Raw genomic sequence first — 25,805 nt, forward strand, 5'->3', positions numbered from 1 at the left:
TTTTCTAGGCTTTTATTGAAGCCCTTTTATGAGACGGGGCAAGTAAACAGCCATCAAAATCTGTTCCCACAGAGTGCAGGGATTTAATCTGCCTGTATCGGAGCGTGTGCTCTTCATGACCCACTGCAGCGAGTTTTTTCAGAGGCAGGAGGGTGATGCTCAGAGTTCTGAATGTCACATCTGGAAGCCACGGAGAGCTGCCCTGTACTTCTGCCCTGTACTTCTGTCCCTGCATAGCTCTTGGGGACGGGACACCCCAGAACCACTCCTGGTAATGCAGGAGTGGTCTTTGACCTGGCATCAGTGTGGTGGTGGGGAACGCCAAAGGCACCTGCATTTTTTTAAACTAGCATTTCTCAGTCGAAAGTTTGGACTTCAGCATTGCTGAATTTTCTGTTTCTTGGGTTTTATTTTGGGGCTTGGGGGGGAGGATGCTCTGGGGGGTTTTTTTGTCTCCTAGTATTGTGTGGTGACAATAATTTTTCATATGCTCCATCTCTATTTTTGAGGTGTCAGTTTGCTCAGGGAGCAGGACAGGATTGTTGTGTATAAGCAGTTCAACAACTTGCAGAAACTACAGATGCTTTTAAATTTTGAAAAGCTGAAATAGCTACTGTTGAGAGCTGTTTTTACAAGCACTTTGTTGTATTGCTGCTATGTAAATTTGGAGTGGGTGGCCTTCGTAACACGATGAGAATTCATATAGCTGGAAAATGTTAAAGTATTTCTGATTATGTAATGAACATAATTTTCTAGAAGAATGAACAGAAACAACTTTGAACAATGGAGAACCAAACAGTTTTGAAAATTAGCACTTTCCCTGAATTTCTTTCAAATTTTTTCCCTACATATTTTTATTGATTCTAAAAGTTAGAAGTTAAAATAAGTTCTTAGTTCGTGTATCCCAAGTGTGGGACTGGGGCTCTGTTTTTTTGTGGTGTCTCTCAATATTTTTAGGCAATTGGGGATAGGACTTTGGGGGAGAAAAAACTAAAGGAAGGAGGGGGAAGGACTCCCCTATGATATTTATTGTTGAACTTTCTTTTATTTATTGATCTAATCTATGGCTGCATTATACTGAGCTGCTGGAGAGACTCTCCTCTTGCTGCCTTCTGTCAGAGTTCATCTGTGGATGTGCAGAAGGAATTGCTGTATGGAAAGGATGCTCGGCATTGCCTGTCTGGCGGATACAGCCTGTAGTATAAAATCCTGGACCGCAGGGTTCCCTCCGAGTCTTTGCTTGTACCGAGTTGTGTTAGGGGTGCTGAATAAGCCAGGCATAACCACATTTTTGTGGCGCTGTTTTTTCTTTCTTTTTAGATGATACCTGTGGTGTAAGACCTGACTTGACCTGAAATCACAGATTTTTAATCGTGCGGTTGCTGCTCGCCAGGACTGCTTTGGAATAACCAGCCGTGAGGTGAAGAGCCGTGCGTCCTAGTGTCATCTCTGGGGCCGTGCAGATCCCTGCAGCTACCTCTGCCTGCAAGACTGTCTGCTGCAAATTAGCAAATACTATAGTGAGCGTTGGAGATGCAGCAGAGGAAGCAAATAAAAAGGGGGGGATATAATCCCAGCAAGCTGTACTTGGGCTTCTGAGCCCCATCCTACCCAAGTCCTGTGTGAGTGAGTTCTCGGTGTAGGGCACTAGGATCTTTTCCAGTCTCCTGCAGCTTCCCTTCTAATCCATGGGGATAATTTCTTCCCTGAGGTCCTGCAAAGGGAATTGAATTATTTGGGGGGGGGGGGGCAGGGGGAAGAGACACATGGATGGAAGCCTTTGGTCCCCCCCCCCCCCTTTCTTTTTGGTCCCCCCCCCCTTCTTTTTGGTTTCCCCCCCTTTTTTTCCCCTTTTTTTCCCCACTTCAGTGTCTTGTTAACCTCAGAGCCAGGTCAAAGAAGGTATAGTTGGCAGATTATTAAACAGCTGCTTTATTTTTCCCTCTAGCTCTTACGATGTGTTGCGTTTGAGCAAAGCTGACATCCCAGGAATTATGTTGGTTTATCTTTCAGAATTTGCTTTCTCAAACTTTTTTCTTTTGGAATGTGGAAGCCTCTGTTTTTTATGAAGTCTGTCCCTTTTGATATGCTCTCTTCAGCTAAAGCACTTATCCCTGGGAGGGTAGAGTTTGAATGCCACAGCTAAGAATTTTTTTATAAATGTATATAAATGCTTCGATTCAGATGCTTCAGCTAGTTTTCAGAAAGGCTGATAGCAGTTTAATTTGCTATGGCTACAGTGAGTTCGATTTTTAATTGCTTTTTTTTTTCTTTTAATGTGCACACGTTTTAGTTTTAAGTTATTTCAACTGGTGTCGAAGTTTTAGCCTCACTGATCATTTTCAAAGCTGGAGAGGGCAATTATGTTAATACCAGTATCTTTAATGGCAGTGTGTAATATATATAGCCACCTGTAGATGGTGATATGCTCCACTCCATGCCTTGGTGGTGCCAGATCCGCTCCCCATCCACCTGAAGGAGTAAATTGCCAGGCTGGATGAGTTGCATTTATTATTTTTCTTTTTCTGAGTGCGTGGGATAACCTTCAAATTCTTTCCATGTCTGAAGCATCTTGGCTTTGTTTCAGTTAGGGTAAGTTGTGGGTGGACTTGTCCTAATGCTCAATAAGAGGTGTTAGTCTCTTTTAGTAAGCCAGCGGTGGGTACAGCTTAAGGTAAAATGCATGTTATATGAGGTTTATCCGCTTTTCATCTCCTCCACACAGCTGAGTGTGTGTACTTAGCATGGCAGCCCTTATCGGTGTGCTTTGGGGGCTTGTAGTCTACCTGTTTCAAAATCAAAGCCAGGCTTTGCATGGGGTCCTAGAATCTCCTGCCAAAGCACGGGCAGCCAGCCTCAAGGACTGTGCTTGCTGCTTTCCCATACAGGAGGGGGTTTACAGCTTGTTGGAAAAACTTGCTGGAGAAAACTGGTTGTTGGCGATGAGCTTTGTGGTGGTAATGAGTTGTACCTCAGTTCTTGTACGTGATTTCGTGGTGGTTCTGTGCTGATCTGGAGTTATTTTTTTTTTTCTGGCTGCTCAAACGGAGCCCACCCTACCTGTCTTAGTGTTTGGACGTACTGGTGTGCGAAGATGCGCTGCGATGTAGAAGTAAACAGCAACACTTCTTGGGGTCAATGAGGAATGACACAAGCAGTGTCACGCAGCAAGCTCGTCCCAGAGCCAGCAACAAAAACGCTTGTCCTAGAGTTTTGATCTAATTGCTAAACTGAACTCATAGCGCAGCAGGCAGCAAAATCTACCCCGGACAGCACTGTGCAGCTCCCCGTGCTGCCGGTCTGACTCATCCACTGCCTCCTGCTCCCTTGTTTATGCCTGTTACTTTTGCGTCCCCTTGGAAATGACCCTCACAAACAACAACTGCCAAGGCCTCTTATATTTGTGGCAGCAAAACTTCAGTGGGCTACTTAAAAACCACCTTACCCAGGCATTTGGCGTTAGTGCGGCAACTTTTCCTGGTGCGGAGGCCAGGAGGAGGAGGGCTGCGGTGGTGCGTGAGCGGGCTGGGAGTGGGGAGCGGTGCTGGGGAGCTTCCTTGGGCATCTCTCCAGCCCGTCTGGAAGAGGAGCACTCGCCTCGCCTCCCCTCCCAGCGAGGGTTGGCAGGACCTGGGGAGAGGATGGGGGGGCCAAGTTTTGTGCAGAACAGACTGGGTTTGTGTCCGGTGCCTCCTCTCCGGAACAGGGTTTTGGATTTTGCAGCGTGGTGCTGGCAGAAGCCGTGCCAAGCCCGGTGCTGGGGCACGGGGGAGGCTGGCGGGGTCTCTGTTCACGGGACAGGGGACAGGCGGCCACGCGGCCATGCCCGCCGTGATGGTGACGCCATCCCACAGCTTTTTTCCAGCGACTCCAATTGCAGGCAGCCAGGAAGTGAGATCACAGCTCGGGCGGTTTAAGGGAGGCCGGGAGCCTGCGGACACCCAGTAGAGCCGGGGCAGGGTCTGCTCCCACCCCGCTGGGGATCCCCGAGCCACCGCCATGGGCCAGGGCAGGCTCCCGGCCCCCCTGGGGCTGGCCTGCTGTCTGCTGCTCCTGGGGGGCTCGGGGGGCCTGGGGAGCCGAGGGACGCTGCACGGGCCCTGGGAAGAGGAGCAGGGTCCCGTGGCGGAGGGAGGACCCTGGGGCAGGGCGAGGTACGAAGCTGTGAAGAAGCACTTGGGAGCTGTGGGTGCTCTTTCCAAGCAGTATTGGCAGTACCTGGCGTGCAAGGTGTGGCAGGAGGACTGCAAAGAGGAGGAGGAGGAAAAGGAGGAAGAGTCCAGTCCCAGGCCAGGTAAGCACCTTCCTCCTTTCTCTCCCTCTCCCATGCCTGAGGTCTAAACACCCCACTTCCCCCAGCTCCTGTGGATGCTGCCCTTCCCTTCCCAAGGGTGGCTGCCCTGGGCATCTCCCCTCTTGCTCAGCTTCCCCTGGGTTGCCATGAACATGTCTCCCCGCGCCCACCTGAGGCAGCTGCTGCCCATTAGGTGCTTATCCCCCTCCCCACAGCCCAGGCTGCCTGCCAGGGCAGGGTCTGATCCCCTGCACCTGGGCAGAGGGCTGCCGTTAACCAGGCTCAGCTGAGCCTCCATGCAAAAATACAAAAAAGACGCTTGCTGGCACATCTCTGCTCAGTCTGCTGCCTTTTCCAGGCTGGAGTTTACCTCTGGTGGGCCAGGATTACCTGGAGATCCTCTCTGCCTGGTACTGCAGCTTCGGCAAGTGCTGCAAGACAGGAGACTGCAGGATAGTCAACAATATCACAGGTAGGTGCTGTGCTGTACTCAGGAGTGTTTGTCTCTGCTGCCTCTCCTTGTTGTCTCTTTTGTTGTTTGGTTGTGGGTTGTTTTCTTTTTAAAAAGTATATTTTAACAAGTGATGTAAGTAAAGGGCATTTCTGAGCAGGATGCTGAGCCATGGGAAGGCAAGGGGCTGAGCTAAGTCCTGGTTCCCATTATTCATTTGTAGTTCTGAGGCTGCAAGAGAGTTTGCTCCTTCCTGTACAGCGTATCTGCTCTGGTTTGCCACGAGCCCTGCCTTCATCCGGCAGCTCCCAGGCACATGCAGTGGGACGCAGCCTGGCCCAGTATCCATCCCCAGGCCAGGAGGGCACACGAGAGCTGCGTGTAAGCCCCATGCAGGTGTCATTGTGGTTTTCTGTCCCTGAGACTGGTGGTATCTGTACCCGCTGCTGGGGGCTTGTGAGGGCCCGTGGCCTTCGGTGCTCTCTGCAGTCATCAAATACCTCCTCCCCTTCCCAAAGGAAAAAAAAGAGTCAGCGGAAGATCTGTGTCTTTTTGCAGTCAGCGGCAGATGCAGGCAGGGTACAGGCAGCCTGCCTCTTTAACCCTGTGGCTTTAATGCCACTTGAGACTCCTCTCGGCAGGGCAGTGTGAGCTTAGTGCCCTGCCACATCATCTCTTACTCCCACCTGCAGCGCTAGCAGAAGCTGGGCTTGCAAGTCAAAGCTGAGCTCTTGCTCTCTCTTTCCCGCAGGGCTAGAAGCAGACCTCAATGGGCAGCTCCACGGGCAGCACTTGGTCAAAGAAGTCGTCATCCGGGCGGTGCAAGGGTTCCTGCAGAGCCCACGGCCGCAGAAGGCTCTGGTCCTCTCTTTCCACGGCTGGTCCGGCACAGGCAAGAACTTCGTGGCTCGGATGGTGGCCAGTCACCTGTACCGGGATGGGCTGAAGAGCGAGTGTGTCAGGGTGTTCATCTCGCTCTTCCACTTCCCTCATCACAACTACGTGGATTCGTACAAGGTGAGAGCCAACAATGTGGTGTTGCCGTGGGGATGGTCCGGTGTACTGGGTCTGGCTGGGATGGAGTTGATTTTCTTCAGAGAGCCCATACGGGGCTGTGTTTTGGATTTGTGAGTAAAACAGTGTTGATAACACACCAGTGTTGCCACACTGCTGAGCAGTGCTCGCACAGCCTCAGGGTTTTCTCCTTCTCCCACTCTGCCCCCACAGTAAATAGGTTGGGGGGTGCGCAAGAATTTGGGAGGGAGCTGACGCCAACTGACCAAAGGGATGTCCCATGCCATTTACCGTCCTGCTCAGCAGTAAAATCTGAGGGGAGGGGGCTTGGGGTAGGAAGCCGTTGCTCAGACACTGGCTGGGCATCAGTCTGTCTGTGGTAGGTGTGAGTGGTTGCTTTTGCATCGCTTGCTTTGATTTCTTTCTTTCTTCTTTCTCTTTCCTTTGCTTATTAAACTATCTTTATCTTAACTCACTCATGTGCTTGCTTTTGCTCTTTCTGTTCTCTGCCTTGTCCCACTGGGTGGGAGGGAATGAGCGAGCGGCTGAGTGGTGCTTAGCTGCCAGCCAGGGTTAACCCACCGCATCCAGGCTCAGCCCCTGCACGATCTCCTGGTGGCAATGACTGCTGCTGGGCTTCTCACGTTCCTCCTTCCTGTTGTGCAGGCTCAGCTGAAGAAGCAGATAAGTGAGACTGTGCAGCTCTGCAAGCAGTCCCTGTTCATCTTTGATGAGGCAGAGAAACTTCATTTTGGCCTCCTGGATGCCATCAAGTCCTTCATGGCTCGCTCTGACGAGGGCCACGTGGATTACCGGAGATCCATCTTCCTCTTCCTCAGGTGATTTCTGGGCCCCCAAGGACGTGGGTTGGGGAAACAAAGTGATGGGATTTATCCCCTGAGGTGTGCGATATGAGGGGCTTAGGCTGTAGAGGAGGGAAAAGAGATGTCTCGCTCCTCCAAGAGGCGGTTGCCTCCGTAGTCAGTTTTGCTTATTGATGCTGGGCATCCTTCCTGGGTACGGGGCATTTGCAGGAGGAGCTGAGGTCCAGCTTAGCTGGGACACCTGAGCCAGTGTCTAGGCTCTGAGACAAGGAAACAGGGAGAGTCAGAGCTAGCGTGGTGGCACCCTGCACCCTGGAGAGCTGAGCTAGGAGATCCCATGCTCCAGGGAGCAAAGCTGGGGCTGCAGGTCTTGGCGGCAAGTTCTTGTACAAAGCGTCACTGTTAGTTGAGAGCGGGAGGTGGGGGGTTCCCACCGCCTGGCTGTGGCTGCAGGCCGAGGTGCCATCTGTCTGCGGGGCTGTGAGGGAGGATCCCGGCATCGGCTCACCCCGTGGTTTAGCGATTGGAGGTTAGCTCCTTTCCCATCTGGAGGGAGAAAGGTTTTTGGCATGTGTGCACCCCAGTGCTGGCCCTGATCCAGGCCTAGGTGGGAAGGATCTGGGGGGAGAAGTGGGACATCTCAAAACCGAGATGTGAGGTAGGCAGATGTCTAAAGTAGCTAGTGAGAAACACCAAGAAGACACGAGTGTCTTGGACCCCCTTCAGTTTAGGAGGCAAGAGGTGTTCTCCCAGGCTGGAGGTGGGCAGAGCATTCGTTCTCCATCTCCCACCATCCAGGCAAGTGCTCTCACCTCCAAGCTTGATGGTTCCCCAGGGAGGTTTCTTGGCCCATGAAAAACCTGTGCCCGGTGCTCATGGGGCTGACCACATTTCAGTCCTACCTGTGTGGAGCTCTGGCAGGAGCTGTGGTGGAGGGGGCAGGTTCTCCCTTGTTGCTAGGGGCAGGGTGGACATGCTGCCAGCTGACCTTGTCCTACCTGGCAAGCCGTGCAGGTGCAGCAGGCTGTCGACAGCCCCTTCGTGCTACCAAGCAGAGGAGCAGGGTTGCCTTGAACTGCAGCTGTGTGTAAACCTTGGGGGGTTTCACAATACCTGGTGGCAGTGTGACACAGACCTGTTGTAGGAGGGCTGGCTCTGCCCCAGGGCTCCTTTGGACACCAGCTCCTGCAGCTTCAGCCAGGTTTGGGGGATGGGGATGGGGTGGGACAGGCTGGCTGGCCTCAGACAAAGGGGCCGTTTCTCCAGTCTGGGTGGGAGGAGGATCAGTACAAACTGTCCCGTTCCCCCCCAGACAAGGCAATGTGGGGGAAACAGTGGTGGCTTTTTAGTTTTGCCTCCCCTCAATTTGGGGAATGGGTCCAGAGCCTCTGACACAAGAGGAAAGATGGGTGCAAGATCTATGTCTCCCATGGACCTTTACTTCTAGTGGGGCTCCCGCCATGCGCTCTGCACTTTAACTTGGACTTTCAGGGGTGGTTTGTTGAGAGTTTGGTGTGGGGCCAAGTGTCACCTGCAAGGTCGATGGCATCCCAGCCAGGACAGAGGACTGACGGAGATGGAGGATTCCGCTGGCTCCTGGTCCTGCCCTGGGAGAGACAGCAGCTGCCCAAGGATCTGAGCTGGAAGGATGGAAGATAGCTGTACAGATGCCTATGGAAAGGGGCTCTGTGGAAAGAAAGCTGATTCCTCTGTGTGCTGGTCTTTCAGATGTTGATCCTACACAGCAAATCCTTCATTGGCAGAATTGCTGGAGGGGAGGCTGCTGGCAGCTCTCAGCAGTTCATCTCTGATAGCATGGTTGAGTGACTTCCCTTCCATGTCCACAGCAATCTTGGCGGCAACACCATCAATGAGGTAGCCCTGGATTTCTGGCGAGCCGGCCGGGCACGGGAGGAGATCTCCATGGAGCTCTTGGAGCAGCGGCTGCGGCTGGAGCTGCTGGAGCCTGCAGGTAAGAGCTGGGCTTGCTTTGCAGGATGCTGTGTTACACGGTACCATCCACCTCGTGCCGCACAAGTGTGTGCGCTGTGGAACAAACGTTTATTCCAACCCTCACCCCGGGGTTATTTGCAATGTGAGCCCCTTCCTACATCCACATTAACCCAGCACCACGAGCACAGCACCACTGCAGCAGCGAGGCACACGAGGAGGGAGCTCCAAGTCCTTCCTGCCCCCTTCAGCCCTGAAAGGGCCAGGTTGTGAGAGGCAGCCTAACACCGTAGGGAGGCATCAAGGGGGATTCAGGTTTCTTTTGGCCTGAGACAGCCAAGCTGTGGTGACATTCTGTGATCAGACTAAGTGGTGGCCAGCTCTCTCCAAGAGGGAGGGTGTGTTTCTCCCACCACATGTGGCTGGATAAGCCAAGACAGCCCTCAAGGAGCGACCAGCCTTGCCTCACAGAGGGATGCCAGCTCTCAGATGAAGCTTCTGAAGTTTTTGTCTTGCTTTTTGTTACAGAGAACGGTTATGCTCGCAGCCACCTCCTCAAAGAGAACCTCATTGATTTCTTTGTGCCATTCCTGCCCCTGGAGTACCACCACGTGAAGCTCTGCGCACGGGATGCTTTCCTGGCCCGTGGACTTCCCTACACCGAGGCAGCCCTTGACGAGGTGGCCAGCATGATGGTGTTTGTCCCCAGAGAGGAGAAGCTTTTCTCTGCACAGGGCTGTAAATCTGTATCCCAGCGCATCAATTACTTCCTTCCTTGAACACCAGGTGGGACTACGCCAGTGGTGAAGGTGGTTCTGCACGCTTGGAGCTGCTCTCCTTGCAAAGGTCAGGCAAGCAGATTACCCAGCCCTGCACTTGCACAGGGACAGAGACTTAACCCTTTGTTACTCCAAGGGCTGTTTGCAGGGAAGGAGGTGCACCCTGCCCAGCTTTACTCATGGGACATGGCGCAGCACTTGGCTGTGTTTGCAGTCTGGTGTTTTAAAGTCCCTTCTCTTAGCAGGTAGTAGCCCAAAGTGATTTGGTTGTGCTGACAGATGCTTTGTTTCATGTGAGCGGGGGTGTCCAAGTCCTTGGTTTGTTACCATGTAATGAAGGCTGTGGACAGACTGGCCCTGTTGAGCCCAGCAGAAGCCACGTCCCCATCCTCGTCCCCAGTTTTGTCAGTCACTTTATGAGCTCTAAAATGGCACAGACCTGTCTAGCTGGAGTGGAGTTCTTTTCTCTTTTGCTCTCCTGCATTCACAAGGCGTCTGCTGGTCAGGGACGCACATGCCAGGATCATGCTTTGTGCAGGGAGGCCCTTGCATAGAGAAAATGACTGAATAATCTCCTCCGGAGATGTCAAATCCATCACCTCTCACTTTGGAGTACCCCTGTCTCGTTGGAGTCTTTCGTTGTATGGAAGCAGCTGCGGCGATGAGGTGAACTTCTGCTGAAATAATTTTTCTAAGCAGTTTGGTGAAGAGCCTTTGCTGCAAAATGAAAAAGGGGAGACTAATTCCCCTTTTGAGGGCAAAGGGCAGTTGAGGAGGATGGTGGCTGAAGGAACAGGCTGCAATTTAATTTGGGTTTTCAGGGATGCAGTAAACTGCTTTCCCCCCCGCCCAGTACGTTGCATGCTGTGGATTTTTGGCTGGTATCAGCATTACTACACCAAGGGGCTATTTGCTGTCTGGGTACTTGCGGGGTGATAAGTATGTTACAGCAGGACCAAAAAATTTCAACAGTGTTGCGGGAATCACTTTGTGACCTCTAGGTCAAAACTCCCTTCCAACACCGCTGGGCTGGGGCGAGGAGGTGAAACAGCACACGCCAAGGCCAGGGCTTAGCTCCCTGGACACCCTTCGTGTGGACCTTTGATCTATTTTAAGCTTTGAACCTCTCTGTGGTGCCAGCAATGAGCAGCACGACCTCTGGGAAAAGATTGACCAGACACACTTACTACTCCCACAGACTCTGAGTTTGTGTTTCCCTCTGGGCACGCTGGCTCCGTTATCTAATGAGGCTTCACAGTCCAAGGCAGGAAGACGAGCCAGCTGCTTTCTTACTGCTCAACTTTAAACTTACCTGTTGGCTCTAGGTTGGACCTCAGGGCCCGTGCACCATTATCGGGCATTTCTGAGACTTGGTTTATGGATAATCTCTTAGTCACAAACTGTCAATCCTAAAGTTTCAGCCTGGGAAAGAGCAGAGGGCGATGGGCCTGGGAAGTCGGCTGCATCCTCCCCTCCCCAGCTCATAACTTGGGTTGTGTTTTGTAACCTGGGCAGAAAGTTTAGAAAGTTGCTAATTGCTTAGGTGGTTGTATAAACCAGGATAATCTATGATATTTTTTTTTTAAATAGAAAAGAGTCCTCAGCTGTCCAGGTTAGACTGATGCCATTTGGAGTGGAAGGAAGTCACTCTGTCAGCCATTTCCCCAGTGCGGGGCTGGTATGAAGTTGGCAGGTCAACAGTTCTTACTCTGTTACTGATTAAGGAGGTGGTGGTTTTACTAATGAGGGCAACTGTCAAACCGATGATGCAAGACCCTGTGCTCTGCCAGGTCACACTTGTGTATGTTTGTGATTTAAGTGAGCATTTGATTACGCAACCTCAACAGCAAGAACCACTCTCCTCTGACCACTCCACGGCAACGTTAAGTTTAATTTTAAAGGCATAAATAAAAATTCTGCTTTTCTTTGCAGTCTGGCAGGATTAAATTATTTCTCTTTTTAACAAGTTTATAATCATCTTGCCTTTTCTACCCAAAATAACAAACTTCAGGTTAGTACCGAGCAGCTTCAAAAAAGAAAAGCAAGGAAAAAAAAGCAGCATACACTCTGTTTTTTGCCAATAAAATATTGCAACCTTTATTTAAAACAAAATGCAAATTGGCAAAACTTTGTGGAACGACAGGCAAAGAAGCCCTTCAGAGGGCCTTATTTACATCAAGTTTAACACTGTTCGCAGTTCACAGTCAGACAATAGTGAGAGAATTAAATTAGAAAAACAACCAAAATATATTACAATAACAATTAAAAACAAAAACAGTTGACAACACTGGTAGAGTGATTGGTGATTAACGTGTTTCGTTTTAATCCGTTCCTGCCCTCAATGAGTTCACTACTGACACAAACAGCATGCCGAGCCGACTGGGCTTTACCTCCCACGCACGACAGACACATTTGGAAGAATGACCTCCTTTGGTACAGATGTGTCTTATCGTGTAGGTATTATAAATAAGCCAGGTGCACCATAACCTCTTATTTCCTAGACCATGGAACAGGCTGAAGGTTCTGTTCTACGCTACAGGCACTTGGAGAGCAACCCCAGTGCCTGTCTGGGCTCGATGGTGCCACTCGCACTGAAGTGGGAGGTTGCCAAGTGTGCTGTAGCCGCTACCCTTTGGTTTTTCCTGCTGGCTGCTGATTAGCAGCGGGGCTGGGCTGAGTGTTTTAAAACAGGAGACAGCAGCCTGTTATGTTTCCAAAAAAAAAATCTTCTGGATTCATTAGTGCTTGTCACAGCTGCAGATGCCCAAGAGCACTGACAAGCAAAACACAGAGCGCCTCAGCTGCTGGGGAAAGCCTGCTGCAGGTAAGCGGTACAGCCGTCAGGGTCTGGATTTCCTTACTCGATGACTGCATGGTGTAACCCATCCTACCCGCTCTGTTAACGCAGCAGTTTTGGGGCAGCTATTGCCCCACGCTGTGGGGTTTAGTTCCTGCTGCCTGCAGAGCGGTGTGCCATAAAACTCTTGCATAAGCACGCCTGACGGGATGTCAACACACGTGTGTTTGTGTCTCGCTGACACAAGGCCAGCAGAGCTCAGGAGAAATGTCCTGTGGGAGGAGGATGGGAACTGAGAGCCCCCCCCTTCCCAACTGTGTTCTGCATCAGCAACGCTGCTCCATTCCATTCCACTTTCCCAGCAGCTAAATTTGACCCAGACTCTTAATTCAGTTTCACCCCTGTCCGCACTAATGAAAAACAGGATTAAATCAAAGCGCTGCCAGTCAGACAGCTGAGTGCACCACTTCTGGGGTTCCAACAGTGTACAGTGCAGGAAGAAAGGAGAATTGCACCTGTGAGTCGGCTAATTGCCCACAGTAGCGAGGGAGAGAAAGTGCCCCACGGCAACCCACTGGTGTGAGCACATGCTTTGTGCTTGGCGTTACCAGGCCCTACGTGATGCCATCCCCTGTTGCAAAGACTACTTTAAAGCCTAGCCCATACTAGTGCAAGTGAGAGAGCCCGGCTGCAATCGCATCTTTACTCCACAAGGCCTTCTGACAGGGTGAGGAAAGGAAACACAACAGGAGTTTGTGCCTTGTCCCCTACCCTGAACAGTGGAGCAAGAAGTGCTCTTCACTGGGACCAGGAACAGGGCTTCTCCATCCTTAGGTTACTTTGAACACACTGTGCAAGGCTGAGAGCAGAGAAGCTGCTCCTGCAGAGACCTTTAAGGCTGAACAGAAAGTCAAACCTAGCAAAATGGAGAAGGAATGGTAACAATTTCAGGAGAGCAGCTGTGGCAGGAAGAACAACCTAACGGTGATTTACAGCAGAACCAGCTTTCCCAGATACCTTTCTTTTGCTATCCTGGGAGAGGGCAGGGGAGAATTCCAGCTTGGGAATCACTGTTGGGCAGCAGAAGCAGCAGCAATTCTGCAGCTTCCTATTTAGGGGAAAAAACCCTAGTGTCGAGTCAGCACTACCTCTGCCACCATCTACCTACCTGATGGAAGACAATAGGTAAGCAAAGAAAACGCTCGCCATAGGAGTGATGACAGGCAAATCCCCGACTTCCACTGTCCCACGTTTTCCCTCCACTGGAGGGATCAGAATGGAACAGGCTTCTGTGCTGCCCGCAGAGGTTGTGGAGTCTCCATCCTTGGAGATACTAAAAAAGCCCGGGATGTGGTCCTGGGCAGTGGCTGGAGGTGGCCCTGCTTGAGCAGGGGGATGGAGCAGATGGCTTCCACGGGTCCCTTCCAGCCTTGGCCATTCTGTGACTCTAAAAGCAGATGGCTGCTTTGACAGTTACTGCCCATCACCTCTGCCAGGAGGGAGAAGAAACCAGTCCTTTGTTGGGGCATGGTTAGTTTCTTCAGGAAGGGTTGAAAGAGGGGAGTTTTAATAGTTAGAAATTCCAAGAATTGTTGGCCATTCTATCACTTTTGCTGGAGCTTTTCTGGAAGACTGGTATTCAGGGAGGGAAAAAAAAGGCTTCTTTCAAAATACTCATCAGAACCGGACTAACAGCCTTAAAATTTTCTGGTTATACTACCTTTCCCCTGAGAATCACTTCAGTTTCAGTCCGTTTGTCCTAGGCTGCGTAGGAGTACAATGATGAAACCATGCGATTGTCTGCCAGGGCAAACAAGACCTGCCTTTCTGCCCCAAAGAAAGCTCCCATACTTTTTTAACCCTTGTGATTGTTTAAAAAGCTGTGTGAAGCAGTATCACAAGCCGCCTCTTCTTCCTTCTGCAGGTCACTTTTCCAAAGGCGGGTTAGTTTGGTGTGCAATGATGCACACCTTCAATAAAGATGACCAAAAGAGATAAGGTAAACCGCAAAAGCCCTCAGTAAAGTCTACAAGATAACGATTTGGTACGCTGCCTTATGGCTGAAAAAGGGCTGCAGGAGAGCCGAAAATCCTATCGCAGAACTAGACAGCAGGCTTTGTTGGGTGGGCTTGGTCCTGCTAAGTCAGGATGAGTAACCCACGCTGTACTTTCATTTGTCTCCACTTAGCTCACTGGAGTAAAACTGACTCATAGGAATAATTAATTCACTTCAATGCCTATCAGTTAGGGTGGAGGGGGGTTGCTTTTTTATTCACCATTTCACTTACTTGGACAGTGTAGCTCACGTGGTCCATTTTACCTCACGTACTGCTCTACTGGTGCGCATTCATGCATCGTGACACAACTTTGTTTACCACAGACCAGTAGTAAAATGAGGATTCTCAGACACCAGCCCATTTCTAAAGATTTTTCAGGCCGCTGTCTCGCTATGCTTCGTGGAAAAAAACCAGGGAAGCTCACCGAGACAGCCCAGCCTACTTCCAAGCGCCAACAGGGCAATGCTTCTAGACAGAAATGGAAGTGCCCATCTTCTAAATTCACACCTGTGCCCCAGCTCAACTCTAAATGCTCGAACTAAAAGCAGCGCAGTCACGCTTTAAAAAACAAGTTAAAAAAAGCATTTTAGCCAAAAATAAAAAATTTAAGGTGCAAAGCAAGCCAGATCCTCTATCATCACTAATAGTGTGAAGTGAGCAGCAGCATGCAGGGTAATGTGTATTTGGAGCCAGGTATCAGGACTGTTTTCTTCCTCTCTCAAACCAACAGTTAGTTGAGGTCTTCCAACTTGCCAGTACATCTCAGGGAGTTGTGCGTATACGCAGATGACTGGCTTTTTGAGGCCACAACAGTCTACAAACAGCACTAGGACCAAGGAAGACAGCTTCAACCATGCAATTGCTTTCATTCTGGGATTGTCAGTAGGCACCAGACGGAGACCATAACACAGCGGGAGGTCTCTGAGGCAGAGCCGTAACACTTTTGTCACGTCTTAGGCAGACGAGCGCGCAGTATATGTGCATGTTCCCTACACCACAGCATGAGCTTCTGGTCTAGCCTTTAAAAGAGAGGAATAAGTTAAAAAAAAAAAAAAAAAAAAGATGGCTATGATTCTCCATGTGCTGACATACCTAGTCACCTTTGTACGCAAGAAAGCTGAAAGCCTGCAAGACAGGTAAGCACTAGAAAAATCCCAGGAAGCCGTCAGCATGATGTGTTACTGTTATGCCAGGACTAGGGACTGGTCCAGGGAATCCTGCAGCAGCGAGGCACATGGTGGGCAGGCCAGGCTGTACTTTCTGGCTCTCCAGCTGGCCCCACAGTGCTGTGACTGCTAAAGGAATGTGGAGAGCAGCCAGGGCTGGTGGAGACTCTGCCTTACCTACCATGGGTCCTCAAGGAGATGAAACTGAATTGGGGAGTCAACCTGGTAATGAGTGAAAAACAATCTAGAGCTTTAAAACAAAAACCAACCAAACAACCCACCCACCCCAATAACAACATTGGCAAGTTGTGCAACAGCTCCAAACTACTCACAAAAGACCATCGAGCAGCACCTGTGCTAGACCACTAGAAATAGGTATCAACTGAGTGAAGGCGGTGTGGTGGGGAAGGGGGGATTCCAGTGGTAAGTCTGCCCAGCATCCCTGATGCTTCCAAGACAATGAAGATGAGAACGCATGGTGGATGAGGAGGACAGGAGGGAAAAGGGATAGTTTCATATATTAACTAATTTTGCAGTTCTCATTACAGCAGCAACAGCGCTGTGGAAGTAAGCCATCTGGGCTAGTGCATCCACCTCCAGCAGCTCTGAATACTGTCAGTGCATTAGACCTTTCCCCCAACCGCACGCGACCTCCCCCTTCAGAGCTACTCCAGCTTGGACTGCTTGGCAGTTGGTACTAACGGAGCCCCAGTGCCTTTCCTCTGCCTTGTCAGGAGGCCAAAGCATGCGTTAGTGCAGACAGGGGAGGATCCGTACAGCCGAGTGGCCTGCAGCCACTCCAGTACTCCAGCTATCACACATCAAACCATCCTTCCCAGAGCGAGAACCTGCCATTGATTCTCCTGCCTCTCCAAGGGAGGAGCAAGGAACTGCCTTTCCTTGCCATACCAAGCAGCTCAGACTGACTAGGTAGGGACAAATACTTGATGTTCTGCCCCTTACAGCTTTAACCTACCCTCTCCATCCCCATTTTTTGAGATGAACCTGTAAACGTGAGGAGAACTCAGTGATGTGAGGTACTTCACATACTCAAGTATCAGTCTTTCCTTTTGAAAGCATCAGTACAGGAAAAAAGTGTCCCTGTCTCCCCCCCCCGCCCTCCCCCCCCCGGTGTGTATTTCTCTTACCCCGATTTGACAGTAGCTACCTTTGCACCACATCGCTGATTTCTTGGACACATGACAATAAGTTATTAAGGACGGGGTTTGCCCCAGGGACACTAGCAGCTGTTGAGGACACCTGCAGTTCCTGCAGGCTGAGTTCCAGTTTGCTCACGGCTTCCCGGAAGGCAAATTTGTTGCGTGTATGCGGGATGCAGTCCACATAGCCTGAGCAGTAATCCAACAGCTGGTGCCCTGTGTCCACCAGCTGGCTGTTTGGTGTCGGCTCGGCGATGGCACTCGAGAGAAGATCTGCGCACTCCAGCAGTGCTTCCTTGCTGATTTTGTCCGCGGAGATTTTCTCAGCTGCCTGTTTGGTCTTTCTTAGCGCTACTTTTGCGCCGGCCGTGCCGTTGGCCATTTTTACTGGGGAAGTGGAAGACGATGACAGAGGCACTTGAGGTGGAGGCATCACGGGCCTCCCAGATTTTCCACCAACAGGTGCTGCCGCTGCTGCCTTCTTACTCCCTTCGCCTGATTCCAGTCCGTGCTGCGCTCCCGCCACATTGCTCAGCTCTTCTGCTGCGTCTGAGCAGGCAGCTGGCTGTTGGAGGAGCCTCATCACTGGTGGTGGAGGTGGAGCACACTTTGGTTTTACCCGTCTGGGCCGGTCCCTGTCGCCAGAAGAAGTGACCTGATGCTCAGATAAGAGCTTAAATTTATTACCCTGAGAGTCTGTGCCAATGAGCTGCACGTCTGCTGGAGAGTGTTTTAGAGTGGGTGAGATTAGGACTGGCACTTTGTGGTTATGAGTGGTTGGAAGTATTGCTGCAGCCTTTACTGGAGATGACCACCCTGGCCTCTCGCCATCCTCAAGGGCACCTTGCCGTGGGACGCTGTTTTTTTCTTTGCCCTTAGGAGCTGCTGCTAGGCCTGGACCCTCCTTTTCTTCCAATCCAGAGGGGGTTCGGAAAGGGAGTGCTGTGGCACCCCTCGGCAAGAGTTTTGCTTTTGGTCTCTCTCTGGTCAAAGCAGGGCCTTCTTCAAACCTTTTGGGAAGCAGGTCATTGGCCCTCCCTGTGCTCTCATCGGGCTGAGAGGAGGTGGACACTGTCCGTTCCAGCTGGATTTTTGATCTCTGGGAATTTCTGGGAAGGGTCATTGCCATCCTATCCTGCTCTGGAAGCCCTGAGGACATGGAAGATGTAGAGTTTGACCTTGGAAAAGGCTTTGAAGCTTCTTCATTGCCAGTGGGTTTTCCCGCTCGTAAACCCAGTGTCTTTTTAATCAAGCGTGGTGTAAAGAAACCAGTGATGCCCGACCACCCACCACCAGTGCTTACTCCCCCACCACTGCTGGTACCAGTGCCATCATCGTTGTAGAAGGTCCTCTGCACAAAGCCCCCGCCATAGCACTTGGGTGGCGCCAGGCTTGCGTCCTGCTGCGTGGGAGCAAAAGAGAACCCATCCACATGCTGCAAGGAAGCAACAGATGAAAAGTTACCCGTCAGCTCGTATTTCTTATGGGGCTGATTCTCCATCTCCCGGAAGGAACTGCTGCGCTTGGGAGGTGTAGGAGCATTCCTCTTCTTCATAAAGGAGCTGAAGAAGCCACCTTTTCTGTCCCTGGTGAAAGTGGTCTCTTTGGCATCCTCCAACAGGCTGCTGGGTGACTTGTCCCTCTGCTTGCGAGGCAGAGCGGGAGACCCACTTGGTGGCTGTGTGCTTCTGATAAAACCTAAATGGAAGAAACAAGTGTGAATCTGCAAATCAATTTCCATTTCCACTTCTCTGTCCTGCAGTGGGCTTATTGGCCTGGGATATTTAACTGCCCAGGTTCTGCAGACATAGAGAGAGGAAGTTAGCACTTTTATTTTTGTGTGAGGCTGGCGTGCTTTTGATTATTATTTTCCAATTCTGTACGCATGACTTGTCTGTTGTCTATACTGAGGAGGTCACTTAGGAGATTGGTCAGGAGAAAGTGAAATTGCTCTTTTTTTCCAGTTTCTTATTCCCTTCTTCCTGTAGTTTCCTCCTCCTTCCCCAAATACCGCAAGTATAAAAGAAAATCTCTTGTAGCATTGTCAACTTTAGTTTTGAAGCTGTCATTTTAAAAAAAGCAGCAAAACTAAGTTTCAAAGAAAAAAATACAGTGAGATTTACTAAAAGAACATTGAGCAAGCTGCAGTGCTTTCTATTTGCTAGTAAATAATCGGGGTGCTGAGGTGGCCAACAGCCCTAATGATATAGCAGCGCAAAGCACCTTCCCGTGTCATGTTGTTCTGTTTACTGTTTCTCTGGCAATTTACACCAGCAGCAAACCTATCCCAGAACACGTGGCCTCACTGCCACCGTCCCAGTGCCCGTACCTGGTGCTGAGCTGGAGGCTGAGTGCTCCACAGTATCTTGTGTTCCTTCAATGTTCTCCTTGTTCTCTGCCTGTTTCTTCAGTGTTCTGGTCTTGGAGGGAAGCATTGGTAACCGGGGCAAGTAAGGAACTATGGAAGAGGAGGAGGCTGTTCTTCCAAGCTCCTCTGCTACCTCTGTAAGGAAAAACAAAAGAAAAAAAACACGGAAAAGGGAATAGTTGGAACAGAGACCAGCAGGGGAAAAGAAAACCTGGGTCTTTACTGCAAACCCAGACTGGCAAGAGGAGATACGTGACTGAGAAATACATCGTTTATGGATTTAGTTTTTGCTTAAGTAGTCCGGGGGTATTCAGGGTAAGAAAGATGTTTTTCATAATGCTTTCAAACTCATTTACGTCTTTACAAATTCAGCAAAAAAAACCCAAACAGTGACAAGAGGTCTGGTACAAATATACCTCTCTGCTGGGTTAAGGATTACTCAAGAGCTAAAGCCAGTACTAAATGCATTTGCTTCTGTTTTTAATTAAGGTGCCTCCTGTTGATGCTCCTGGGATCCCCAAAAAGTTGTGTCCTTGTGTCCTCTCTGGATCTAAGCTGCTTTGCTTGAGGCAATGCACTGCACTTCCCTATTAGAAATGCAGACTGATGTTTGGAGGGAAACGTGCAACACAAGGTATGTGATTGAAAAAGAAAAAACCACAACCTCCTGGCCACACCCAGGTTGGCATTTGTGTGGGTCACTTGATGTGCCTGTTACAGATCTTCCCTGGTAGAATTCTATCTGGTGTGTTTTTTCTGTGGTAGGGAAGTGGATGAATCAGCTTCGTATTTAATTTAAAAACATAGATGATGCTGAGACAGTTCGGCTTGTCTGCTGTCTCGTATCACACTTCTCACCAGTATTTACCTACTAGTTGATTATGTTTGAGAGTTGAGTTGCAAAGATTTGCTCCTAGAAGTAGCTAAATAGAAAATTCAGAGATTAAGACACACTTTTTAAAAATGAAAGCTGATAGAACAGCATTTCATGATCTAATTGCTGCAGTCAGTAGTGGACTGTGATATGCATAATACATCTTTCTCTCTCTCAGCATCACTCACTATTCCTTACACTTCAGTTCAGGAAACAGAGTTGCTTCCTCTAATGGAGGAGACAATATTCTTTAAATTACCTCTTTGGCATCTTGGTTCTCCTGCCTTGCTATATGTCTAAGATTATTTAGTATTTGTGCACCAACTAAGAGCATGTATTTGCAGACTTATAGTTAAGAAATTAAGGGGCAAAGCTTCTCACAACCTCCACAGCTAGCAGATGAGCCTAAAAAGCCCATCCATAAGAGAGAACTCTCTGGGGGATAAACTCCAATACTGTTTCAGAAGTACACAAGAGGGGCTCTCACCCTCTGAGATGCTCGAGTCATGGAACATGGTTTCAAAGGCCTGGTGGGTCTCAGCAAAGGAAGGTCGGTCTGGTGGGTTCCACTTCCAACCTGCAATGTGAGAAAGCAGAGTAAGTCTCAATGCCTGAAACAGGTAGGAGATGATTTTTTTTATTGTGTTCAAGGAGACAGAAAATACGTAAGCTTTCTCAACCGCAGTCAGACTCTGATCTCCTACTATTAAACAGGCTTTAGAGTCATTCACAGATATTAATTCATAGCAGCAGTCAGTCACCCTACTGTATCCTAACAAACAGGTCTTGAGAGGAAGGAATCAATTCTAAAAATCCCAGCTCTCTGCCAACGCCACAGCTTCTTCTGATCTCTCATTCCTCTTCCTGATTTTTTTTGGCAAAGAAGAATTCCACGTTTGCTACCACGGCTGTTTGGACTGAACTCATCTAACCCAGTGTTTTTGTGTGCAAAGCTCCAGGCAACATTCTGTTGAATGTAATTCTACACACTGTAGAACTGCCCCTTAAGCCCTGGTTTGTCTGTCTCGTATGCTGAGGGCCACACAGATTGCTTGAGTTAGCACCAAGGAGTCTCTTCCCACCCTGGTCATACTAACAGGGCCTCTCTGCTCAGAGCTGCTTACCTTACTCAGCACCACGGCCTGGTTTGCTCACTAGGATCTTCAGCCTTTCACCCAATATATTCTCTGCTCTGAAGGAGACTGGCAATGCCCTGAAACTCTGTTGCTCTCTTCCTGCAGCACACTGTTGTATCTTTTGGTCTTTTATTAGTAGATTTTCAATTTGTTATGGAGCACTAGGGAGCTTTTCATGGCCAATACTAAGTAGCATGCTTGGAGGATGCATTTTGTGCAACCTTGTCAACTACGTGTGTCTCTCAGTTTGCAGAGAACTAAATATTCTTCTATTTTGGTGATTCCAGAGTAAGAGTCCTACTGACAAAATACCAGTGCAATTAGCCACAAAGTACTATCTGGCTGTACTCAGAGATGACAGTTTTTGAGAGCGAATTCTTGTTCCCTAGAAACCAGACTCATTTTGCATCAATAACCAAGTATGTCTCAGGTGAGGGGGCCTTTTCCACATTAGCTAACAAAATGGCACGTAAGAAGCAAGGACTTCAGAGTTAACTACAGATTTCTCCCACCCTTCCCAGGCTTTGTCCCCCAAACTGGAAGAAGATACTCACATGCCCTCATCAGTTCATAAACCTTTGGAGGGCACCCCTCCGGTTGTTCCATCCGATAGCCCTTTTCCAGCAGATCATATACCTGAGAGAGGTCAATGCCTGGGTATGGTGACATCCCATAGGTAGCAATCTCCCACAACAGCACCCCAAAGGCTGCAAAAGGAGGAAAACAAAATTCCTAGTCATAAGTCTGCCCCTGTCTTGTGTTGCTCATTACATTGTGGCCTTTACTGCAGCTTGAGGCAGCATCATTTTCTTGCAAATATTTCAGGCCAGTCTAGGTGAAGACATTACATGCTAAAAATGCTATTGATTCATGAAGCTGTGGGTTAGCATGTGACCGCCTTCTCCCCACGTTTCTGCCCAGGCCAGAAAGCAAATTCCTGTCTAGGCTGGCAGAGAAAAAGAAAATGAAAATGAGCAGAACATTGAAGTGGAGTTTTCTTACCCCACACATCTGATTTGATTGAAAAGGTGTTATAGGCCAGGCTCTCGGGAGCCGTCCATTTGATTGGGAACTTGGCTCCAGCATGAGCTGTGTAGGTGTCTCCAGTCATAAGTCGACTTAAGCCAAAGTCAGCCACCTTCACCACATGATTTTCTCCAACTAAGCAGTTCCGTGCTGCCAGGTCCCTGTACAAAGGAAAAAAAAAGCAGACTGCTTTACTGGAGCAAGAGCAGGGCTTTTGAACAGTCTTGTGGCTGCATAGCCTGTACCTCTCTTCTGAATTGGGAAGCAGGTAAAGGCAGTGCGAGCTTTGCTCTGAACAGTGTCAGAAATTGAGTAGACTTATTCTTAGGATTGATAAGGTAAGTCAGGATTAGGGCTCATTCTTTAAATTCTGTTAAATTTCCAGGAATGATAGCTGTTATGATGAGACGCGTTTGTTTCCTGAGAACAGGGTGAGATCAGCAGCTCATCACACACTGGTAACAGCTTTATGGCACAGCTTTATCTGACTGGATTAAAATAGGACTTGGGGTTGACAATGTCTTGCATATAGGGGGTACATCAGAACAGGACAAGACCAACTTTCATAGCTGTCAGGCAGTTGTGCACAAGAGTGTAAGTGCGCTATGGAAGACAGTACTGAAACCAAAACAGCCAATGGATAAGCCAGGGTAAAACCTAAGTCTGGAAGAAACCTCCTCAAAAAAGGAGGAATTCCTGGGCCACCATGCTGGTGGCCTGTTCATCATTGCAATCTGAAACTGTACCAGCTCAACATGACTTTACCCACCTGTGAATGAAGTTCTTCTTCTCAAGGTACTCCATAGCAGAAGAGATCTGAGTGGCCATGTAGAGTAGCACAACAGCACTCACTTCCTCCCGGTTGCATTCCCGTAAATAGTCTAGCAGGTTCCCATAGGGCATGTACTCTGTCACAATGTAAAAGGGTGGCTCCAGGGTACATACACCTAGCAGTGAGGAGGAGGGAGCATGTGAATAGAGCTTCCCTTTCTTACCGCTATTCCTGATTTAATATCCATTTGTTGCATTTTGTACCAACAAGTATTTCTCTGAAAAGTGAAGACTTCCATCTACAAGACCCAGATCAATGCAGCCCAACTTAAAATTCAGTGCTTCTGTCTATTTATCTGTCCATCTACTTTATGGATAGAGAGAAACGGGTCTATCAAAGCACTACTATTCCTTTATAATATACATGAAGGAGTAATTCTGTTCATTGGAGGGATACAGAATGAAACAGGAGCTATTTTGAACACATATGATTTGCTTTTCTTCCCCTCTCTTCCTTCATAAAGCTGGAAGCAGGTACCTTGTCAACTGGCAAGATTTCCAGACTGAAATGTCACTACAGAGTAATGTGAAGTACTCCCATGTGTGCTAGCTGGGTAAGCGATCAGCATGGTGGGACCTGCTCCTAAACCAGCATTCTCACACATTCCTCAGATGACTACTTGCTACAGTCACTGCAATTATGTACCAAGTATGTATTAGCGGAGGAGAAGGGCAAGAGCACACTCATGTCAAATCTCTGTCAACTCCCGCTACAGCCCTGCTGAATGCCTGTTCATACCGTTACACATAGGAGTAAAACACAACTACACTGTGCATCAGAAAGAGCAAAAATGCATCCCTCTGATGAGAAATCTTTTAGTCTCTACTCCTGGAACCAGACAGGGCTGGGCAGACACTTCATCTGTGCCCATTTTTCAAATGGGTACGAAATAGCTGCCGTTATTAAAAGTCTTCACATTCTTCACATTTCTCCTTTCATCCTAGGCTTGGCTTGACAGCTTTGCTCCTGAAAGCAGCAAAAGTCCAGAGGCAATTAAACACTAGTGAAGGTTTAGAGTGTCTCCTTAAGAATCTTTGTACATGTAGAATTAACAGCTATGCAGACTATTTAATAGCGATCATCATATCATGCATTTGTCAGCGAGACAAACGGGGCACAGCCAAGCTGTAAAGCCTGCAGATTTCTTCCATTTGTGTGCTGTTTGATCTGACTTGCATCTCCACTGCCTTGATCTCATGTACTTATTTGGTGATATACAGGGTCCCTTACAACAGCAGCGATCTGGTTGTCTTCTGCTTAATTATGGACTATTTTTTATTTAGTGCAGCTTTTTCTATAAATGTCTCTGATTTGAGAAGTATGGAGAATGGTATTTGTTGTGCTTCCAATATAATTTTCTTTCTTTCACTTTGAATTTTCTTATAATTTTGTTCTGTTCTATTAGAAAAATAAGTCATGGAAAATAATTTTGTAAATCTGATTTAACACAGCAGAAGAGGAATCTGACCTTGATAACTGAACCCTGGAGCACGTCCAAGGCCAATGGTACAAACTAACAGGAGGCTGATATTGCAAACTTTTATATAATGCACAGTTGTGCCTCAACACCAAAGTTGTCTACTAATGTAAGTGACTATATTTGATATTTTATTTAAAATTAGTGTCTCTTAGCTCCAATACTACATAAAGGAGTAAGCTGCCAAAAATACCACCCCTTAACCTGACCCAATTCAAAAAGTTATATAAATATAGAAAATCTGCCACTGCTTTTAAACAAGGCAGATTTCATTTCTGTGGAAACTCAAGTAAGAACAGATAGAGCAAGGAATTTCACTAACCTAACAACTGCACTAGATTTGGGTGCTTGATCTCCTTCATCACAGCAGCTTCTTTCAAGAACTCTTCCACCTCCATGGTATCTTCCTAGATAAATAGAGAGGCAAAAGAAAGGAAAATTTATCTTCATGACCAAGGTCTGCTCAACACCACGTACCTGAGCTGAATATAAATGATGACATCCTTCTCCGCTGTTCTGGCCTTTACCAAAGCAAAATGTAAACACCCCTGAAAAGCTGCCTGGCTGCCCTGCAGCATGGCCAAGTGAGAGATCTGCAGTACCCAGAAAGTCCTAGGCTTTTTTGTTTGGTAGCTATTGTGGCTACCAAAGCATTTGTGGCTGGTGAGAGGAAGACTCTCAGGATCACTGACTTAGTTCCTAGCTATAAAAATTAAGCTTGAAAGCTCCCTTACTTAGGGGCTACATAGAATCTTAGCTGTTGAAACAAACAGAAGGCTTTGAAAAGGAAGATAAATGGAGAAGCTGAATTTTTCCAAGAGCAGGGGAGAGGTAGTAGAAGGTATTTCCAACACCTTTGATTTCTTAAAGCTTCCACAGCTTTTCTGAGGGAAGGGAAGTGGACTTGGTAACCATTTCTACAGATCTGGCTTGGACATTCCTGCAGGAGCTTGCTGGGCCAAAATTCCAAATTGTTTCTAAGCCGCATGTCACTGGTGCAAGTTTGGTAAGCTAACTTTGTTCTGCAAAGCTACTCTCAAGCATGGATTTTATGCAGATCAGCACACTCCATGTTCTGATATTCATATCATTAGGAGATATAACCGAGAATGTTACAATTTCCTTACCCTTACCATAAACAGTGACCAAATGAACAGCGCATAACAATCTGAAAACTCACCTTTAATGTTTTCACAGCAACCGTGAGATTGTATTTCTTCCAGACACCAACGTACACCTCGCCATACTGCCCTCCCCCAAGTTTGTGCTTCATGGTGATATCAGTCCGCTCCATCTCCCACTTGTCGTGGATGGGGGACACTCCATACACAGTGGGCTTATTGCACTTGGGTGCTGGGTAATGCAAAGTTGTCACCAGTCCATCTGCTACTGTTGAGTGATGGTGCACCAGCTCTGCTAGTGTGCTGAAACGGCTTTCTGCTGTCACATACACCTGTTAAGAACAAACCAGGAATCTACTTAAATGAAGGCAGCGGGAAGCTTTCAGGAACACTGGAAAACAGGTACAGTAAAAACATTCTCGCAGGTTTAAAAAAAATAAATGTAAGGGAACCAGACTTTAGAGTATTTGTTCTCATGT

General features: G+C 48.6%; 2 protein-coding genes and 1 long non-coding RNA gene across 7 annotated transcripts in view; 2 read left to right on the top strand and 1 right to left on the bottom strand.

Moving 5' to 3' along the window:
* The first annotated feature begins 3,897 nt into the window (after positions 1 to 3,897).
* Positions 3,898 to 11,243, top strand: TOR3A (torsin family 3 member A). The gene is made up of 6 exons (XM_054833411.1): positions 3,898 to 4,294; positions 4,653 to 4,766; positions 5,497 to 5,762; positions 6,426 to 6,598; positions 8,431 to 8,555; positions 9,062 to 11,243. Exons 1-6 carry the CDS (start codon positions 4,000 to 4,002, stop codon positions 9,310 to 9,312), a joined length of 1,224 nt encoding a protein of 407 aa, XP_054689386.1. The 5' UTR covers positions 3,898 to 3,999; the 3' UTR covers positions 9,313 to 11,243.
* A 139-nt stretch (positions 11,244 to 11,382) lies between these two features.
* The window catches only part of ABL2 (ABL proto-oncogene 2, non-receptor tyrosine kinase), a 48,789-nt gene continuing 34,366 nt past the window's right edge, over positions 11,383 to 25,805 (bottom strand). For 3 of the 5 annotated variants that reach the window (XM_054833406.1, XM_054833408.1, XM_054833407.1), the window contains exons 4-11: positions 25,386 to 25,658; positions 24,528 to 24,612; positions 22,666 to 22,843; positions 21,873 to 22,057; positions 21,425 to 21,577; positions 20,222 to 20,311; positions 18,822 to 18,995; positions 11,383 to 18,190 (exon numbers count right to left, since the gene is read on the bottom strand). In XM_054833406.1, the coding sequence (XP_054689381.1) occupies positions 16,497 to 18,190; positions 18,822 to 18,995; positions 20,222 to 20,311; positions 21,425 to 21,577; positions 21,873 to 22,057; positions 22,666 to 22,843; positions 24,528 to 24,612; positions 25,386 to 25,658 (2,832 nt within the window). In that variant the 3' untranslated portion in view covers positions 11,383 to 16,496. The remainder of the gene's footprint in view (positions 18,191 to 18,821; positions 18,996 to 20,221; positions 20,312 to 21,424; positions 21,578 to 21,872; positions 22,058 to 22,665; positions 22,844 to 24,527; positions 24,613 to 25,385; positions 25,659 to 25,805) is intronic. The other 2 variants (XM_054833409.1, XM_054833410.1) reach the window with 1 other exon arrangement.
* LOC129209252 (uncharacterized) lies at positions 19,367 to 25,564 on the top strand. The gene is made up of 3 exons (XR_008578022.1): positions 19,367 to 19,494; positions 24,183 to 24,314; positions 25,429 to 25,564. It is a non-coding gene; the product is annotated as an uncharacterized LOC129209252 (long non-coding RNA).

This window comes from Grus americana, chromosome 8, assembly GCF_028858705.1.
Source record: "Grus americana isolate bGruAme1 chromosome 8, bGruAme1.mat, whole genome shotgun sequence".
Classification (NCBI taxonomy): Eukaryota; Metazoa; Chordata; class Aves; order Gruiformes; family Gruidae; genus Grus; species Grus americana.

What these genes read in the sequence shown, in the direction of transcription:
- TOR3A (XM_054833411.1), top strand. Translation starts at nt 4,000, where the DNA reads ATGGGCCAGGGCAGGCTCCCGGCCCCCCTGGGGCTGGCCTGCTGTCTG. An exon ending in ACTACGTGGATTCGTACAAG is followed by an intron (nt 5,763 to 6,425) that starts GTGAGAGCCAAC and finishes CCTGTTGTGCAG; the next exon opens with GCTCAGCTGAAGAAGCAGAT. An exon ending in TCCATCTTCCTCTTCCTCAG is followed by an intron (nt 6,599 to 8,430) that starts GTGATTTCTGGG and finishes CCATGTCCACAG; the next exon opens with CAATCTTGGCGGCAACACCA.